General features: G+C 39.8%; 2 protein-coding genes across 2 annotated transcripts; both read right to left on the bottom strand.

Moving 5' to 3' along the window:
• Nucleotides 1-1,431: 1,431 nt before the first annotated feature.
• On the bottom strand, nt 1,432-7,987 carry LOC311073032 (uncharacterized protein). The gene is made up of 5 exons (XM_084098439.1): nt 7,884-7,987; nt 7,020-7,147; nt 4,660-4,827; nt 3,922-4,522; nt 1,432-3,410 (listed from the first exon to the last, which is right to left on the bottom strand). The coding sequence occupies exons 3-5, from the start codon at nt 4,825-4,827 to the stop codon at nt 2,227-2,229; spliced, it is 1,953 nt and encodes a 650-aa protein (XP_083954565.1). The 5' UTR covers nt 7,020-7,147; nt 7,884-7,987; the 3' UTR covers nt 1,432-2,226.
• A 481-nt stretch (nt 7,988-8,468) lies between these two features.
• Nucleotides 8,469-20,580, bottom strand: LOC311072658 (uncharacterized protein). Its single transcript, XM_084097824.1, has 4 exons — nt 20,523-20,580; nt 19,861-20,028; nt 19,325-19,655; nt 8,469-10,677 (listed from the first exon to the last, which is right to left on the bottom strand). Exons 2-4 carry the CDS (start codon nt 20,026-20,028, stop codon nt 9,725-9,727), a joined length of 1,452 nt encoding a protein of 483 aa, XP_083953950.1. The 5' UTR covers nt 20,523-20,580; the 3' UTR covers nt 8,469-9,724.
• Nucleotides 20,581-20,877: the final 297 nt, after the last annotated feature.

Consider the following 20,877-nt stretch of genomic DNA (forward strand, 5'->3'; position numbering starts at 1 on the left):
CTCAAAAGTGCTGCGTAACACAAGAATGAACCTCATTGGCTCTTGCAGAAGCTCAAACTTGCTACGTAACATGAGAATGAACCTCATTGGTTCTTGCAGAAGCGCAAACTTGTTACGTAACATGAGAATGAACCTCATTGGTTCTTGAGGAAACTCAAAAGTGCTGTGTAACATGAGTATGAACTTCATTGGTTCTTGAGGAAACTCAAAAGTGCTGTGTAACACGAGTATGAACCTCATTGGTTCTTGCTGAAGCTCAAACTTGCTCCGTAACACGAGAATGAACCTGATTGGTTCTTGAGGAAACTCAAACGCGTGCGTAACAGGAGAATGAACCTGATTGGTTCTTGAGGAAACTCAAATGCGTGCGTAACACATGAGAATGAAGGGGAGGGGGGAGTTTAACAGAACCCACTCAGTCATTGCTGTCCACAGAAGACAGGAGGGAGGATCCCGGATTGTGCATTCGACTCGTGAGCGGCGCGTTCTACGACTTTATTTTCATCGTGCATCTCGGGGGGGAAAAGGTACCGGGTCTCCAAGGGGTCTTTTCAGACGGCTTCTGATCGGCTTGGCAGCTCATCAACTGCCTTGGACAGGACATGTAGGAGCTTGACATCACTATGATGGAGGTCCCCTTCCGTTGCTGCCGTGGGGCAATCCAGTAATCGTGAAATAAGAAAAGTAATCCGTGAGTATAATCCAGCAGGTTGTTGGAGCACTCGTCATTTGCAGACGCCGCCACCGAAATGGCATAATTTTCAGCTCCTTCCATGGCTCCGAAGGACTCCACATCCTTCGCATCAGGGGAGGGGAAGACATCAGCGGTCTTGAAACTGGAAGAGAACCTGGAACAGGGGGGTGAGGGGTGCATGGACGCTGAGCCAAGTGGGACTTTCCTCGGCTCGAGAGAGTCTGCAGAGGAAGAGCATGGCATGGCTTGGGCAAGTTCTTCACCTTGAACGAGGGCGACACAGAACCTGAGAGTCCAGAGGCTCATATCTCCACAGTGGGAGCAGTCAGACCCCCCAAGCACAACCCAGGCAGAAGACACACGACTCATGGCCATCCAAAGGTTCAATTGGCTCTGCACAGGAGAGGTAATCGCGAGAGGTCATCCTTGTCCGAAGCTCACCAGAACACAGCAGGGGAAGAGAAGGCATGTAGATCACGGTGAGTAGTCTTGATAGGATTCTGGCTTCTTACCTTTTAGAAGGTTGGCTAAAGGAAAAGGCGCGCGCCTTATATAGAGAGGGAAGCCCTTCTCATATTTGGCACGCTTGAATGCCATTGGCCAGTGTTACTGGCGTGATTCAATAAGGCTTCAGTAGTGTTTGGAGGAAGGGTTTCCCCATAAGCGTTGGCAACGCAATGACAAAGTGAGCCAAATCAAAAGGGAACATGCAACAATAAAAACAAAGTGGGTGCAACTGGCAGTCTCTCACTTTAATCTCTTGCATGCATCCTTAAGCACATACATCATGTTTAACAATGTCATGCAATACTATATTATTTTTAATAGTACTAGTTGTCAACCTCAAGAAAAAATCATTGGTTGTGTTCGAAAACGCTCCTATACCCTCACTCACTATTCCCTACATTAGTCCACTAATATAGTTCACTTGAAGGAGTGAATGAAAACGAGTGGGTGATTTCAGACATTGAGTGCACTGGAAGGGCTGCCGCTTTTACATAGTTTGAGCTGTTTAATAATCATTTGAAACTGAGCAAACTGGCAGCTAGCAGTCATGGAAACTATAGATAAAACCTTTATTAAACAATTAATAATCATTTAAAAAGGAATCTATACCTGTATAGGAATCTTACGCTGTAGCCACATTGGACCAGCGATTTGGACCATCTTCTGGTCAGACAAGGAACTTCATTCTCAAAGTGCATTATGGGTATTCTTTAGCCGTTGAGCATACATCAGTTGCACACTCATTGTTGTGCATTGTGGGATTGAATGAGTGCACTTGATAACTTCCACTAAAAAATGGATATCCCTTCAAATAGTGCCTTATTTAAGGGTATTGGGGCAATTTCTAACACAAACACTGTCCTGCTCTGTCAGACACTGCAGTCACAGCATTAACTATCCATCTCTACTTCTTATTCACATGAAATCTTAATGTGACACTGCCTCCTACTGGCAGAAAGAGCTCAATGTACAGTTTCAGGATGAGCTGAATGAGTCTTTTATCCAGATTGAGCTGTGAGAAGACACTATGATGATTCAGGAGCAGTTTGTTCTTTAGCGTGTTTCTTCTGGTGGGTCTGAAAACTGCCTAAATAAGCGAATCTCTTGTCGCAGATGGAGCAGCGGTAAGGCTTCTCTCCTGTATGAACTCGCTCATGGACCTTCAGGACATGGGATCCAACAAATGTCTTACCACAATATGAGCATTTGAATGGTCTTTCTCCTGTATGAATCCTCTGGTGCAACACTAAGTTACTGTTATGTTTGAAACTCTTCCCACAATCACTACAGTGATGCGGTCTTTCTCCCGTGTGGAGCATCTGATGACTTTTGAGAGTACCTGGATTGAAAAAGCTCTTCCCGCAGTAGGAGCACAGGTACGGTTTCTCTCCAGTGTGAATCCGCTCATGGGATATCAGGGAGAATTTACTATGGAAACGTTTATCACAGTTTGAACACTGATACGGTTTTTCAGAGTGCAATTTTCGGTGTGGCCTTAGGGAACGTAAATCCTTAAAGGTTCTCCCGCATTCATTGCACTTGTACGGCCTCTCATCGCTGTGAATCCTCTCATGAGAAATTAGAGAAGATTTGTGACGGAATCGATTATCACAGTGTGAACACTGATACGGTTTTTCCTCAGAGTGTATTTTTTGGTGTGACCATAGACAACTTCCGGCTTTAAAGGTTTTCCCACATTCACTGCACTGGTAAGGCCTCTCATTGGTGTGAACGCGCAAATGAATCGTCAGATGGGATCCATGGTTGTAACTCTTCTCGCAGTGAGGACACTTGTACGGCTTTTCCCCCGTGTGGATTCGCTTGTGAGCATCAAGATTCCCTTTGGTGATGAAATACTTTTTGCACTCGCTGCAGTGGAAACGCTTTTCGCCCGTGTGAATCTTCATGTGAGCTTTTAGACACTTATAAATGAAAAAATCCTTCCCGCACTGTTCGCAGTGAAACTCCTTCTTCACGCTGTGCTCTTTTGAATGACGTCTCTTCTCTTCTAAGGTTGTAAAGCTGATGTTGCATCTCTTGCAGGTGAAGTCTTTCTGTTCTGTGTGTGTTCTCTCATGTCTTGCTAAATGTCCCTGTGAGCTCATGGTTTTCCCACAGGTGACGCAGGAAAAACTCTTGGCCGTCGGCTGCTCTTTTGATAACAAGGCCGTTTCTTCATCTCCATCAGTAGATGAACCGCCATTATCATCTGAAAGGAATGAAATGGAAATACAACTTAAAAATTTAAAACGTACTCAAAGTGTTAATGTACCATTCACGAATCATACATAAATTCTGTAATATTTGTCTATTAGTCAAACTTCTATGGATTAATGATTAATAAAATCAAAACTGCAATATGGTTTGTTGCGGTTATCAATCCGCAAAGGCTGTAAGTTAATTAAATAAACACTCGCCTATTGTGCATTTGGAAATGCAACACTTGCCACCTATTTTGGCCAAATTGTGCAGCTCAATAAACAAACTCAACTTAGCACTTCCTAAGTTACAATCAAGATTTTTCCCAAAAATGTTTCCTGTCTTACTAGAATTTGCCATTATGTTCCCAAATTCCTCATATGATCTGCTGTCAAACCTGATCAGGAGCATCAGAGACCAACAGCCAATATGAACCTGATCATGTAGAGTCTCTACTGAATGACCAATGAATGTCATTCAAGTGTCATGAAAAACAACAAAAGATCATGAAAGAAACACACCTTCAGGTATAAACTCATCATCATTATTCTGATCTTCATCAGCCTCATTATAGTCAACATCCTCCTGCTTAAGGCTCTGTTGTCGTTCCTCTGCTGTGGTTTCTTCTCCTCGTCTCTCTATCAGGTTCCTGCAGTCCTCCAGTTTGACGGAGCACATCTTCATCTGCTGTTCTCCAGCATTACAGTCAGAGGTTTGATCAGCGGATACATGATCCTGAGCGTCAGTATAAGAGAGGAAACTGAGGCTGAGCTCTGAGTCCTGTGTGTCTCTGGATCTCTGATCTTTGACACTCCAGAGGGAATCCTGAGCTTCTGTCCCACCAATCTCATCATGGTCAATCTCATCATCATCATCCTCCTCCTCCTCATGGCTCTGTTGTCGTTCCTCTGCTGTGGTTTCTTCTCCTCGTCTCTCTATCAGGTTCCTGCAGTCCTCCAGTTTGACGGAGCACATCTTCATCTGCTGTTCTCCAGCATTACAGTCAGAGGTTTGATCAGCGGATCCATGATCCTGAGCGTCAGTATAAGAGAGGAAACTGAGGCTGAGCTCTGAGTCCTGTGTGTTTCTGGATCTCTGATCTCTGATGCTCCAGACCAAATTCTGACAGTAAAAAACACAACATGTATTAGCTGACTCTGACATTGGGCTCATGACTTTTACTTGGAATCTTAATTGGTTAAAAGAGGCCTCATTTCATTGGACAAACTGACAGGTGATCAAATGAATCATATACAAACCCCTCTGTTGGGTTTGTCTCCTCTTTCTCTCAGCTTTGCCTCCAGTGACGCCACCTCTTTCTTCAGCTGACAGATTTCAGTGATGAAATCCTCAATATCCAGCATGGACAGATCAGTTCCTACTGATTTACAGCAGATCACATCCATCTGCGCCGTCATGGTCAACATCTGAAGACAAACATCACCATTATCACAAGACACATTTATAACGGACTGATCAAACTCTAAATTATTCTTTTCATATGATGATCAAGAGAGAAACTCATAACCTAGAGTGCAAATGGAAACAAAATCATTTAGAGGTCTTTAGAATTGTGTGGAAAGACTCTACTAGCAGCCAGGGCCGAGCATCTCAGCAAACTCATAGGAAATAACTAAAACAATCCAAGGTTTTTATTTAGTACAGTGACTAGACAGCAAAACCCCCAGTGTTAAATTTTGAGTGTATTTGAGTCCACACTCAAGAGTGTTAAAATTAACTCTGAATCAGTGTTAAAGTTAATGAGAAGATTAAGTGATTCATTGAGTGATGATTGAGCATTAGTGATGAACACCTGCTGTCAACAAGCAGAATTACTGAAGGAAAGAGTCACTATTTGCAAGTCACCATTATGGTGATCAGTGTTTGCTTTAGTTGGGCTCTTGACCCTCCTTGACTTTATATTAGATTTTGTTTGGGCTGTTGTAACTGCCAGACAAGCAAAGAAGTCTTGCCTATTGTCATACTGGATTTCTGAGAATGCCTTTGGTTTCATGTTCTTTGGTTTTGACCGTTTGCATGTCTTTTGGTTTTACCCTGCTGTCCAGTCTCTCGTGGATTTTAAAGAAACAAACAAATAATCATGAGGATCACATGATGGCGCCGTTGTGTTTGGCATGCCGTCAGCTGTTCCTGGTGCTGTGGTCGTTTTTTAAATACAATTTTAGCTTATTATCACTCAGCCACACTTATATACGACTGGCAATCTCCGATAGAGATTAGAAAAGCAGTTTTGGACTTCAACTACGCTGTCTCGGTTGTCTCTTGTTCATATCCTCCACCGTTCCTGTCGGATATCCCTGACTACCTGCGTTGACGGCCGGAAAAAGGTCTGGAAAAATGACCTCAGGTAATACTGATCCCGTGCGAATAGACCTGCTGTAAATATGTACGTAAATATTCCTTCATTTCCTGTTTAAAAGTAGTTTTCCGTGGTTTGTTAAGTATGGAGGTGCTTGTAAAAGCATTCAGTTGTGTTCTAGGCGGTGGGACGAGTCTGTGGCAAAACTCAAGTGTTTTACACAGATCAAAAAGGAGGTTGAAAGCACTTTTTAGAGGCACAAAACTTCTTTTAGTGTTAGATAAGTGCCTATTACCAACATAATACAATCTGAATTTAATACATCCGACCGGACCTAACTGTTTTTATAGGCCTATACAAATATAGGTTATATATATATATATATATATATATATATATATATATATATATATATATATATATATATATATATATATATGTATATGTGTGTTTGCGCACAACATGATATCAGGAAGCTAGTAATACACACATGACGACAGGAGGGTGACGGCGGTGAATCATTTGAGTTACTCCTCCCACTTCTGCTAGTTTTACTGAGATATCTTATACCGTGCGAATTGGCCATTATTATTACAGACGTCCTGTGGTAAAATTACATTACCCCACCTCTCCATGTTAAACTAGTCCTGTCCGAATAGGGCTTTAAATAATTAAGCTGTTAAAAGCACATTTGTCAGGATGATGCACTGTGCTTAACCTAGCCATCTAAGAAGCATCACGCTCAAACAGACCAACAAATGTTCTACTTCTCTAAAGGAAGAAATACGTAGCCCACAACATGACTCAGTTGTGCAATACTGCTGCTTCATTTTTATTTAAATAATAAATAACGATAAACAAGCTACAGTTAGTCCAAAATGCAGCTGCTAGAGTTCTTACTAGGTCAAGAAAATATGACCATAACCAATTTTATCATCTCTACGTTGTTTACCTATTAAGTTACATATTGATTACAAAGTATTGCTACTGACCAATAAGGCCCTAAACAGTTTATCTCCTGTGAATTTAACTGATCTTCTATCGCCTTACAAACCATCTCGCTCTTTAAGATCACAAAACTCTGGACTTCTGGTAGTACCTAGAATATCGAAGTTCACTAAAGAAGGCAGAGTATTTTCACATTTGGCTCATAAACTCTGGAATAGCCTTCCTTATAATGTCCAGGGGTCAGACTCAGTTTACATCTAGATTAAAGACGCATCTCTTTAGCCAAGCATTCACATAATGCATCTCATAACCATGTACTCCAGTTATATTATATCAAATGCACATGATTACCTTTTGTTTGAAATGGTATTTTCCAGTTGCTTCTCTGTTTTATCTCGGGATGCCCATCCAGAGGTAACTAGAGAGTAGGCTATGTCAGCTCCAGTTAGCCTCTCACAAAGACTTCAGATGCCCAACACCTGAGAAAAGATGACACCAACTCTGAATCAACATGCACACGGCCAAGTTTTGTATTGCAATCATTATGATCAGAACTTGTAATTATCGCTGTAATGGGATCGTTTACCTAAATGAATACATGATGTTAGCTAACTGCATTTTTTGTATTATCTTAGAACTGTACATTTCCGACATTACTTTGACAGTCACCTCTGATAACAGATTACTCTAAATTGTAATGTAGACATTTTCTGTAAAGACGCTTTGAGAATGTGAAAAGCGCTATACAAATAAATAAGAATTGATGATGAACGAGCAGAATTACACAGAACTGATCTGTAAATAAGGAAAATTACTTTAATTTGAGAATATTCAGAAATAAATGTAATATATAAATGCACGGGTTTAGGCGCATTTGCCTAGTTTCTTGAGTAGGAATATCATATTATCATCTATCACTCTTATTAAGCTGCTGGATTCAATAAACTCAAATTTCGGAAATTAAACAGGATGTGATACTCATTTCTAAGAGTCCTTTAAAAGTGACCAGAATTGAAAATTAAATATCGTGTTAGAGTACACTGGTTTATCAAATGATTAAAACACGTCTGCTGAAGTAAACAATAAACGTGTGGTTACTGTGGTTTTAATAAAAAATATCTAAGTTGGACAATGGTTAATTAGGGTTTTAAGGGATAAACAGAGAGAAAACGCTTGATTTAAGCTCAATAAATCACTACAGACAAAACAACTTACCTCAGTCTGAGCGCAGCAGCTTCATCCTTTCTTCACTGGTTTTACCGGCGCACTGAAGAGCGTCACAGCGACGCCTACAGGTTCCAGTAACACCTGCTGTTCACTAGAAATCGTATTTACACGGAAAACTTTTTCCGCCTTTTTCTCATTCAAAAATACCCTTGAATTCCAGTGGCGCGGAGCCTTGATGACGTGTTTTAACGGTCATCAGCGTAGTAAATCCTGCAACGTTTTTTACATTTACATTTTTTGGTGAATATATGTCAATTTATACTATACGTTGTATTAAATTACATTGCATTAAATTACAAAAAATAAATAAATAAATAAATAAAAAGCTGCTGTGAGGCTGTGGGATTAACAGTAAAATTGACATCCCTCTTCTGACTGCCAATATCAATCTTTTTTTTTCTCTTGTTGAAAGTTATGAAAACACTTTTATGGAGTTTTTCTTTTGCTTTCCGAGCAAACTGGAACACAAACAAATATATTTAATGTAATCTCTCATCCGCTTCTGAGAGACCCGGAAATGTGAAATGGTTCAATTGTGAAAACACAGCAAAAACCGTCGGCTTGCACACTCTATATGATACAGCTGTTTTTAATATTAATGTTTTTGCTATAATACAATAACGTTAATTAAAAGACGGTGACAAAAATACGTTTTAAGCAGTTCTTTTTGTAATTAGTCATGCTCACTGCACCATTCTGCAACCACCTTCTAGTGGTTCAACGGATCACAAAACTCACAGTTTGAATGTTATTACGGTTTTTGAGTCACAGATCAGATCGTTTTTCAGATCAGCAAGAAAAAAAAATATTTGGGGGCTTTCCATTTATTACTTAAAGCACACTTTAAGTACTCCAATACCACATCAAAAACTAGCCTAATAAAGTCCAAACATTATGAAAGACAAGTGAACAGTCAGTAAAAAATAAGAACAAATGCATAAATCACAAGCATAGATAAATACAATGTAACAAAGTTACAAATAAAGTAAGGTCAAATAATGTAATGTTCATTTCAGGTACTTTCTCGAGACAAAACCGCCTGTGTTTACGAGAATACTTGCTGAGACTGGTATTTTGACCTAATTTTGTGTGTGTATGTGTCCATCCAAATGCAAGTAGACAGTTCAAGTTCTGTCAAATTTAAGATACAACAATTAGCCGCGTTTTCACTGCAGGAACTTTCCCCAAGAACTAATCTTACAGCAACATAGTGTCGACCCCATAGACAGTAAAAGAAATGGACACAGCGACCCCATTGGATTCAACGGAAAAAAGTGAAGTCAATTAGAAGCTCTCACTTCCTGATGGCTGAGCGTACTGCGCAGACTCAAACTGAGCTTGACGACGTGGATGTTACATGAGCAACCGTCTGTCTTCTAGTAGCTGTGTCAAGAGAAATCTGAATCATTCCCTTCCGAAACCTGCAGAGACGGAGTGTGAGTAGGAGGTGTCCATGGGCTAGGAGTAGGAGCAACTTTTGCTAAGTATTCTGATTAATTATTTTGTCATTTTGCCTCCACGTCCCCCGATTGCCCGCGAGCTTCTCCTCCTGTCTAAACGGTAATCTCTCTACTGTGCGACAGAGAGTTGCATGGTTATGACGTAATCGTTAGCCTATTTTTACAAAAACTGCTTCTACGGGGCCATAACGTAAGATACAAGGTAATGGAGCCTTTTATACATTTTCGTGTTTCTTTAGAAATAAATTTCTTTGCTGTCTGGGTAGGGACTTTGGGGTGGTACTCGGTGTGTTTCGACCGCAGGAACCAGGGTTGACATGAAGTTCCGGGTAAAAATTCCCCCCTCAGAAAGGATCTGCTCACGAGGCACTACTTTTTTAATAGGTCAGGAACTTTCGGTGGTGGGACTTGGGCACTGAACATGCTGATTGGTTGACTCCAAGCAGCATTTTGATTGATTGACTGGTTGACACACAGCAACAAAGCCTTGACCGGTCTTTCTCCTGTATGAATCCGCTGGTGATTTTTTAAGGCACCGCACTTACTGAAACTCTTCCCACAATCGCTACAGTGATACGGTCTTTCTCCAGTGTGAACTCTCAGATGAACTCCAAAATGAGCCGGATTAAAGAAGCTCTTCCCACAGTAGGAGCACAGGTACGGTTTCTCTCCGGTGTGAGTCCTCTCATGGCAAATCAAATCAGATTTGTGACGGAATTGTTTATCGCAGTGTGAACACTGATACGGTTTCTCCTGAGAGTGTATTTTCTGGTGTGACTTTAGACAGCTTGAGTTTGTGAAGGTTTTCCCACATTCGCTGCACTGGAATGGCCTCTCGTTGGTGTGAACGCGCACATGCCTCTTCAGATGGGGTTTGTGTTTGTAACTCTTCTCGCACTGAGGGCACTTGTACGGCCTTTCACCCGTGTGGAATCGCTTGTGAGCATCAAGATTTCCTTTGTTGCTGAAATACTTGTCGCACTCGCTGCAGTGGAAAGTCTTTTCGCTGTGTGTCTTTATATGAGCTCTCATATTATAAGGAGTGGTGAAAAAATCCTTCCCGCACTGTTCGCAATGAAACTCCTTCTTCATGTGCTCTTTTGAATGACGTCTCTTCTCTTCTGTGGTATAAAAGCTGATGTTGCATCTCTTGCATGTCAAGTCTTTATCTTCTGTGTGTATCCTCTCATGTCTCACTAAATGTCCCTGTGAGCTCAATGTTTTCCCACAGGTTACGCAGGAGAAACTCTTGACCTTCAGCTGCTCTTTTGATGTTGAGGCTGTTTCCTCATCTCCATCAGTAGATGAACCAGTGTTTTCATCTGCCAGGAACAAAAGGGTGGTAAAATGTCAAACTTTAAAATGTATTTGATAGGGATGCAACGGTTCAAAAAAGCTCACAGTTCAGTTTGTATCCCGGTTTTAGGTTTGCGGTTTCAGTATGGTTTGGTATGTGCTGTGTTCAGGGAAAAAAGGACTACTATCAAATAAAACTCAAGATAATAAGAACAAATAAATAAAGATAAAGAACAAACAAATTTTTTCCACCTTAGAAACATTGCTAAGCTACGTAATATGCTATCAGTTTCTGATGCAGAAAAGTTAGTTCATGCATTCATGACCTCGAGACTAGATTACTGTAATGCTTTATTAGCCGGTTGTCCTGCATCCTCAATAAACAAGCTACAGTTAGTTCAAAATGCCGCTGCTAGAGTTCTTACTAGATCAAGAAAATATGATCATATAACACCGATTTTATCATCACTACATTGGCTACCTATAAAGTTCCGTATTAATTATAAGTTATTGCTACTGACTTATGGTGCGTTCACACCGGACGCGAATAGCGCGTCAGGCGCGAGTGATTTCAATGTTAAGTCAATGCAAAGACGCGTTACGCGCGTAAAAAATTCCTGCGGCGCGAATGAGGCGTTTAGCGCGGCGCGGTAGACGCGAATTCGCCTCATTCGCGCGTCAAGTTCGCGCGAATGACGCGAATTGAGCGTCTGGCGCGTTAAGCGCGAATGATTTTATTAGTGCTATTTGTGCATTCACGCGTTTGACGCGAATTCGCGTCTGCCGCCCGAGTTGAAAAATCTGAACTTCTGCGTCAATTCGCGCCGCGTTAACCAATCAGGAGCCTGCTTGCATGCTGCTGTCACATGGTGAAGTGACAATTTATAATGTTATTTTATGTTTGGCCTCAATAAATTATTTTGTAATATGACTAAAATGCACAATAAAGCAAATCAAAACATAAAACTCTCAATATATGAGAGATACTCATTTTGTATTGAATTCTATTTATTCCATATCTATTCTAGATTATATGAAACATTATTAATCTAATGTAAAGACAACAAACACAATTTAGTGTATAAAAACAAATAAAAATCACAGGACAGGTTTCACTTTTGAAGGCTGGCTCCATTTATTATCAAAACAAAAATAAATCACAGATAAGGTGCGGGCGAGGGTGAACCTCGCGCCGGGCTGTACAGCGCGGGCTCGTCAGGCAGCGACCACTCGAGGCCGAGGCTTATACGGCCTACGCTGTCCTCGTCAGCGTCCTCACCGTTAGGTCCACCAAACCTACCTCCTGGAGCAAATTGTGAAACTCCTGAAACCCTCCGGAGGGTTTGGTGGACCCGAGTACAGCGACGATGTCCCCTACGCAGCTGTTTCTGCTCTCCAGAGCATATACGAGCGGTGATTCTCTCGATTAATGCTAATGCTCGATAAACAAAAAAAAGATGGCCGCCAACAGGTTTCGAAACTTTCGCCTCTGACGCGCGTGACGCGCGTAAATTTCGCTTCAAACTTTTGATTTTACGCGCGTCAATTTCGCTCTTGACGCGCGAATGCACACAAAGTAGTCAAGCGCATAAATAGACGCGGCAGGCGCGAATTTGACGCGCTATTCGCGTCCGGTGTGAACGCACAGTTATAAAGCCCTAAACGGCTTAGCTCCAGTCTATTTAACGGATCTTCTATTGCCCTATAATCCATCGCGCTCTTTAAGATCAATAAATTCAAGGCTTTTGGTCATACCTAGGATATCCAGATCAACCAAAGGAGGGAGAGCATTTTCACATTTGGCTCCGAAACTCTGGAATAGTCTTCCTGATACTGTTCGTTGCTCAGACTCGCTCTCCCAGTTTAAAACTAGATTAAAGACGCATCTTTTCGGCCAGGCATTCATATAATATTGTTAATCTTACAGTTCAAACTACAATCCGGCCTCTAGTTCATAAATGCCAGAGGAGAACTGGCCCCCGACTGAGCCTGGGTTCTCCCAAGGTTTTTTTTTTTCTCCATTAGGTCACCTGATGGAGTTTTAGGACACCATTAGGTCACTTGATGGAGTTTTTTCGGTTCCTTGCCACTGTTGCCTTTGGCTTGCTCAGTTGGGGATATTTTGGGGATATTTAATTTTATTCTATCAATCAATAAATTCCACTAGAAACAAACCTTGTTGTATTATTTTATTTTAATTTAATACTGTGAAGCTGCTTTGATACAATCTGTATTGTGAAAAGCGCTATACAAATATACTTGATTTGATTTGATTTGAAATAATCTAAGTACAAATAAATACAATAGAGCAGGGGTCCCCAACCCCCGGGCCGCGGACCGGTACCGGTCCGTGGGACATATGGTACCGGGCCACACAGAAAGAATAAATAACTTACCTTATTTTCCGGACTATAAGTCGCTCCGGAGTATAAGTCACATCAGTCAAAAAATGCACCATGAAGAAGAAAAAACATATATAGCCTAAGTCACACTGGACTATAAGTCGCATTTATTTAGAAATTTATTTCACCAAGAAAAAAAAAAAAATGTTACGGACGGGACAGTTAGCAGACGTGAGCGCTCTGAAAGTGGCACTAAAAGACGGCTTTAAAACTTTCACAGAGACCTCAAACAGAAAGTACAAAGCCTGTCTTTAAATTTAATTTCGTTTTGTATTAATTGTATCTTAATTTTAATCAATGTTTCATCAAACAATTGCCTGGATTTAATAAATAAGAAGTAAATATAGAAGAAAATAGATGATCACGACACGGAGGCGCCGGCACGTGAACTGGAGCTGGTCTCATAAATTAACCGAAACTCAGTGATAAGGTAGCCTACTTGCCTCACAGACCTGAGACATATATAGAAAGCTTGAAATGTCTACTTTTAAACAGAACAATTCAAAATGAAAGAAAACAGACTGCTCTCTGCTTATGTAATCTGTATGAAATGTGCATTTCTCTCTGGCGCGTTCACTACTGCGAAGATCGTCACTTCATCTTTGCAGCCGACACTGACACAGAAAACACTTGTTTATTAGTAAACAATTAAAATGTCTCCTGCTATATTTTATATTCATAATCATTCATTTTGATTGATTGACACCATCCGCTGCAAAATCTTCACATGATCAATAATATCACGACATTCACTTAACACACGTTGCCATAAAAGGGGCCGTTCACATTCACGTTCACATGCAGATATTTCAAATGTGGGCGCGCGGCAAGCGCGCTCATAATAGAAGCGACGCGGCGCGCACGTTTCCAGCATGGACAGATCAAAAGGTTTTCAGGCGCGCCTCTGTTCATGGTTGGCATAGCAACGACAGACGCCACGGGAGAGCGAGCAAGCGCTTGTGCAAAGAAGAAAGCGGTACGAACTTTTCTCCGTTGAAGTCTATGGGGTCGCTGTGTCCATTTTTTTACTGTCTATGGAAAATATGCCGTCCCGCCCCTCCGTGTTCGGCAATAAGGTTTCATTCTCGCGCAGCTTGTTTTAGTAACTTCACGTGCGAGTCTTTTCCGCTCCGTGTTTGCGCCGCGCTCTCGGTTCCGTGTGTGTGTGAGTGTGTGTCGGCGCACTGCGCTCTCTGCTCAATGTTCCACTCCGTGTTTGCGATGCGCGTTCTGCTCTGTGGTTAACGGCCCAAACACTCCAATCATGTACCGATCATGCACTGGAAAAGCAAAGTATGCTCAAATAACGTGAAATTTCTCAGTAGTAGACTTCTGTTTGCTGAGCTGGTATAGCCATGCATGGTAAAATGACCTGCTCTGATCACATACTCTGGTAATAATAGCTTTGTATGACTATACTTTATTTTGATAATTAGTCAAAAAATAAATCTGTTAAATCTGAGTATGTTGCATAGAACTGAATGAAGAATAATATATTGATGTTTTATATTTTAATATAGGGCTATTTTCTGTCCAATTTGTGTGGACATTTTTCTTTTTTCCCCCTTTTTTGTGTGTTTGATTTAATTAGTGATTCTACATTTAAATATTGATGATTACAAGTTTGGAGGAAATGCAATTAATTGCGATTAATCACAGCAAATTGTGCGATTAATTCGTTATTTTTTTAATCGATTCCCAGCCGTAATATATATATATATACAGTGCTATGCATAAGTTTAGACACCCATGCTAAAGTTGACTAAAAAGAGGAATAAAAAATCATCTTTTGGAAATTGAACTTAATGCCTTAATTAAAAAAATTAGGAAAAATCCGACCTTTAAGGACACCAATTTTCTTTGTGAATGAATAATGTATCGTAAATAAACTATGCATAAACTATGGATACTATGCATCCTGATAAAGTTCCCTTGGCCTTTGGAATTAAAATAGCCCCACATCATCACAGAGCATTCACCATACCTAGAGATTGGCATGGTTTTATTTCAGTTAGCCTAATAGCTGGTTTGATTTGCATTGAGAGATGATCTTATGGAAAGTACTCCATGCCAAACTCTAGGTATGGTGAAGGCTATGTGATGATGTGGGGTTATTTTAATTCCAAAGGCCAAGGGAACTTTATCAGGATGAATAGTATCCTGGATCCATGAAGTAACTGGCCTTTAAAAATAAAAATCTGCCTGCCTCTATGGGAATTTAACATAGGGGTGTCCAAACCTATGCACCCTGTATTTTAAGGAAGAACATTTATTTATTTACGATACATTATTCATTCACAAAGAAAATTGGTGTCCTTAAAGGTTGGATTTTTCCTCATTTTTTAAATTAAGGCATTAAGTTCAATTTCCAAAAGATGATTTTTTATTCCTCTTTTTAGTCAACTTTAGCATGTGTGTCTAAACTTATGCATAGCACTGTATATATATATTTTTTTTTTTTTACATAGTGCCCCTTTCTTACATTTGAGCCTCAAAATGTATGTCTCAAAATGTCCATTTCTATCCACAAAACTTGCCAGAAGTCATGGTTTAAGGGGTTATTAAAAAAAAATCTTTATAACCTCCGGCACGTAACAGCACCGCTGCTGGAAAAATTTATAGGGGAAACACTGGATTCATGTTTATTATTATATTTAAAAAATACCCCAGTTTTTATGTCGGTCATATCATTTTATTTTGTTATTTTGTTGTATTTATCCGCCACACCTTAAAGGCCGGTCCGTGAAAATATTGTCCGATATTAAACCGGTCCGTGGCGCAAAAAAGGTTGGGGACCGCTGCTATAGAGCAAAGATACAAATAAAATAAACAGTGCTTTTCAGGTTTTCAGGTACAGGAATTAAATAAAGTAATCAAAATGTAAAATAACATTGCATATTTAACTGTATAAATTAAAGATCAATCCTCATTAAAAGTTACAAAAGCTATTCAATCAAGAGCAGTGAGTGATTTGCTAGTCTTTCGTTGTTTGATTAACCCTCTGGGGACCACAAACGCGCCCGCGCGTTTTGCTCGTTTTTTTTTTTTAGCAATGAAAATAAACACTAAATGCTCTGTTAATTTTGATCTTTCATTTTCGTGTAATACATCAATCGATCCTGTTCAGTTTCTATTTTTTTTCTGTATACTCACAATAAAAATAAAGTGTTTTGCTTTTTGACAAATAAAGAAAAATTAACATGATGCGATTTCTGCCTTCTCTCTGTCAGTAAACTCCCATTTGAAACGCGTTCGAAAATGATCTATAACTCCGCGGAAATTCAGTCAAACAGGCAAACAGACCCACGGGCATAAAGCTTGAGATCGCATCTTTTAAATGAAGTCATTTATATAAAAAACAAATATTCTTAGCTTCTGTAATCTGTATAAAAAGAGAGCGACTCCTGTCGAGCTCATTAGGAGCTCATTCACAGTAATGTGACCACTCCCCGGAGAGCGCGTGCTATTCAAACGCAAATTCTGAGAACTATTTCATAGCTGTGAAACGCCCACATCAGCTGTAAACAAAGCGCGTCGCGACTCCTCGCGAGTGAGACATTATAGCCTACCTTATGGAGAAAAGATTCCTCAGAACAGTGCTGATGAGGAGCAATATCTCCTGAAATGAGGAGCAGATTCCGCTGAGGAGTGAGGTAGGCTGTTTTCTTTTCTCACGTGTGGAATAACGTTATGGAATAACGTTAGTGTAGGCCTATGTAAACCGCAAAAAGATGAATCGCATTTCTATAATATGACTCGCCTTTCTGTGAGATGAATGAAGGGGACATATTTGTAAAGACTGTTTAGCCTAAATATGAATCGCGCGTCTGTGTGTGAAAGAATAAACTGCTTTGCTAAAAAAATAAACTGCAATAAACTGCAAAAAAAAATACTATTTTTGTCAAAAATAAATTCATAGACTAAGATGTTAGATGTTCCAATGTTGGCTATATTCAAACTAATGAATACATATGATAAAATGTAGGCCTATAATCTTTTTTTTTTTTTTACAAAGAAAGAGTACACTTGAAATATTGTTGAAATTGTAATTATTGTTGTAATTGTAACATTTTTAATAAAATAGCAAAACATATTTACAAGAGAGATGTAAGCGAAATCTTAAATGGTCAATATAAGTCTTCTTCTAAATACATCTTTTGTCCTTGCATTGTGGCTCAGTCAGTTTCACACCTGAATGAATGGCTAATTATGCAGAGTCATTATGCAGAGTGGGTGGGACATTGTAATCTCAGGTGTAAACTACTCCTCCCCCTCGCATATTGGCTTTCCAAGCAAAACCTGTTTTACACCATTTAAATCAATGTATTTTTTTTTGTGAACGATAAAGCAAGACTATTTTTACATAATTTTGAAGCTAGAACTCAAAGGGACAATATCCATTAGTCAAAAGTCTTGTGGACACATATTTAATATGTGTTTTGTGGTCTTAATTCAGCAACTTTCATTTTAATTTTTTCCAATAACCACGCATAAACATTATTCTCTTAAAAATACAAACATCTACATACACGTTGCTCGCATATTATGGTAGCCCTGTTTGTGCTATATAGAGTGAATTTACACCTTTGCCATTAACATGTATATAAATAACTGAAAAAAGCACAAATGTCAAGGCATGTCAGAACATCTCAAGGACCCCAAAAACAGCTTGGTCCCCAGAGGGTTAACATTAAAAACACAGAGAGCAGGAATATTAGGCTAATGTCACTTTAAGGCCGAATGCACAGATCCAGTATACTGATACTGTACACATTCGTTCTTTCTGGACTGTAAGTACACTTAAGGCAGTGTTTCCTTTAGGATTTTTTTTTAGCAGTGGGGGCAGGTCTGTGGGGGCAGGTTATTTTAAGGTGTTCTGTAAATTATTTTTTTGAAACACTTTACAATATGGTTTGATTTAACATTAGTTTATTACTAACATTGACCATGAGCAATACATGTTCCTGAATGTATTCATCTTTATTAATCTTAATAAAAATACAGCTGTTTATTGTTTGTTCATTAGTTCACAGTGCATTAACTAAATGTTAACAAATACAACTTTTGATTTCAGTAATGTAGGCTATTAAATGTTGAAATGAACATTAGCAAAGATTAATACATTCTGTAGAAGTGCAGTTTATTAAAAGTTAATGTTAACTAATGTAGTTATAACTAGAGTTTAATAAATGGAACCTTATTGTAAAGTGTTACCGATCTGTTATACACCGATTCAGACGTCTCGTGAGTTCAGTGTTGGAAAGATCAGTCGTTTAACCATTCATTAAAACGTGGAACCTTGCTTCGCAAAGAGAGTGCTCGCGCGCACGCGACCAGAGGGCGCGCGCTCTCGCTCTCTCTCTCTCGTTCTTTTAAACATGCGCCCAGCTGTCACAAGCGCAGCAGTTTATCTACATTACACACCGGTCAAATAAGACTTTGGCGGGACAAAAATTCGCTTTGGCGGCCGCCAAAAAAATCTTCGATCGGGTCAGTCGCACAAGTGCGCCTAAATATCTTTTCATGGTCGCACACAGACATATTTAGGTGCAAATGCGAGTGAAATGGTCGCACTGTAGAGCCCTAACGTTACCGTGGCGGCAAAAATTTTGCCGTGGCGGGCCGCCATTAACTAATCAACATAGAGGAAACACTGCTTAAGGCATAACAGACTGTTATGCTAAAATGCTCATCAAGATGGACAATGTTGACATAATCTTTGTGCATATTGTCCATTCAAGCACAAGACTTAAAAGAGAACTCAATATTTACAAAGAGTGACAGTTTTGATCATGTTTTTTTGATTATCGCTGTTATAATGCATTTTTCGGGAGCCAGCATGTACATCCATCGAAAGAAGCATACATTAGCGGTACTGTCTGTTTTACGCATTGTTATTTTCAACAAACCATATTATAGATGCGTCATCAGATTTGAGATCAAGTGCATCTCGAACCGTGGGTGGAGAACGATACGGTTCGATTTCTTTTTACCGAGAACCGTTACACCCCTAGTATTTGACTAGAGTTAGTTATGTTCCCAAATATCTGAGTCGATGTGCTCTCAAACCTGGGGTGCGTTTCCTAAAGTCAAATATGGTCGCAAGTTCCGTCATTACCGGTAGAGTTCAATGGAGATCATAGTTGGCTAACAATGCTTTTGGGAAACACACCCCTAATCAGGACCACCAGAGACCAATATGAGCCTAATCCTACAGAGACTACTGACATTCAAGTGTCATGAAAAAAGGTCATAAAAGGAAGAAACAAACCTGCAAGAATAAACTCATCATCATCCTCATTATTCTGATCTTCATCATCCTCCTCCTCCTCCTCATGGCTCTGTTGTTGTTCCTCTGCTGTGGTTTCTTCTCCTCGTCTCTCTATCAGGTTCCTGCAGTCCTCCAGTTTGACGGAGCACATCTTCATCTGCTGTTCTCCAGCGTTACAGTCAGAGGTTTGATCAGCGGATCCATGATCCTGAGCGTCAGTGTAACACAGTAAAGTGAGGCTGAGCTCTGAGTCCTGTGTGTCTCTGGATCTCCAGACTGAATCCTGAGCTTCTCTCCCATCAGTCACACACACTGAAACCTTCTCCAGATCCTGACAAACACATCATAGATCAACACAAATAAAGAACAACCTGTTGATATTAGCCTCATTACTCAGCAGTTATCTCTAGTGGGTTTATTGGTGATTTGTTAGCATATTTTGCTGCTGGATTAATTTGAGATGTGCATAAGAAGTGAGAAGCTAACAAAACTTTGGTTTGATTGAGCTGAAGGATGAAATGATGAGCTGCTCAAACCTCTCTGTTGGGGTTGTCTCCTCTTTCTCTCAGCTTTGCCTCCAGTGACGCCACCTCTTTCTTCAGCTGACAGATTTCAGTGATGAAATCCTCAATATCCAGCATGGACAGATCCGTTCCTACTGATTTACAGCAGATCACATCCATCTGTGCCGTAATGGTCAACATCTGAAGATAAACATCATCATTACTACAAGACACATTTATAATGAATTGATCAGTCTCAAAATTATTTCACACATAATTATCAACAGAACTACAAAATAATAATCTGTTAGTAAATAAGTTACTTTAATTTCTGAGAACATTCAGAAACTATTTCCAGATATAAATGTTTAGACTTGTTTGTTTGATTTTTTATTATTGAGTAAACTTGTCCTATATTATAATTTAGCACATCTAATTAAATTAGCTGCTGGATTTAAGCATCCTTTAAAAGTGTCCAACATTATAACGTGTTACTACAGTAACTGGTTTAACTAGAAATATCATGGATTACACGTTTGCTGTAGTAAACAATTGGTGTTGGTATTTTTTAATAATAAGTTACTCCTGTTAAATCATGGCTAATTTGGTTTTTAAGAAAAAACGACGAGGAAACGCTTCATTTAAGCTCATTAAAACATTAAATACTGTAAATCAACAATTAGTTATAACGTTACCTCAGTCCGAGCGCGGCAGCTTCGTCGTTTCTTCAGTGGTTTTACCGGCGCACCGAGGAGCGTCACAGCGACTCCTACAGGTTTCCGAAACACCCGCTAGATATCTCACAGCAAACTCTCTCCGTCTTTTTCTCAATCAAAAATACCCCCGATTACTTGACTTCTATCGTGTATATTTCTGTGTCTGAATCATCTCTGTAAACATGAACTGAGGTAATAACGGTCATTTCTTGGCCTGATGATCGTGGGACTGTCATGTTTTAAAATAAAGTAAGCTGTGGCTGAATTTTGTGTTTACATGAGACCAATATGCCAAATATCCCCTAAACAAGTAGCATTTACATTCATTGGAACA

Source organism: Abramis brama (genome assembly GCF_963993115.1).
Source record: "Abramis brama genome assembly, chromosome: 2".
NCBI classification, from domain to species: domain Eukaryota; kingdom Metazoa; phylum Chordata; class Actinopteri; order Cypriniformes; family Leuciscidae; genus Abramis; species Abramis brama.

What these genes read in the sequence shown, in the direction of transcription:
- LOC311073032 (XM_084098439.1), bottom strand. Translation starts at nt 4,827, where the DNA reads ATGTTGACCATGACGGCGCAGATGGATGTGATCTGCTGTAAATCAGTA. An exon ending in GAGACAAACCCAACAGAGGG is followed by an intron (nt 4,523 to 4,659) that starts GTTTGTATATGA and finishes TTTTACTGTCAG; the next exon opens with AATTTGGTCTGGAGCATCAG. An exon ending in TGATGAGTTTATACCTGAAG is followed by an intron (nt 3,411 to 3,921) that starts GTGTGTTTCTTT and finishes CATTCCTTTCAG; the next exon opens with ATGATAATGGCGGTTCATCT.
- LOC311072658 (XM_084097824.1), bottom strand. Translation starts at nt 20,028, where the DNA reads ATGTTGACCATTACGGCACAGATGGATGTGATCTGCTGTAAATCAGTA. An exon ending in GAGACAACCCCAACAGAGAG is followed by an intron (nt 19,656 to 19,860) that starts GTTTGAGCAGCT and finishes TGTGTTTGTCAG; the next exon opens with GATCTGGAGAAGGTTTCAGT. An exon ending in TGATGAGTTTATTCTTGCAG is followed by an intron (nt 10,678 to 19,324) that starts GTTTGTTTCTTC and finishes TGTTCCTGGCAG; the next exon opens with ATGAAAACACTGGTTCATCT.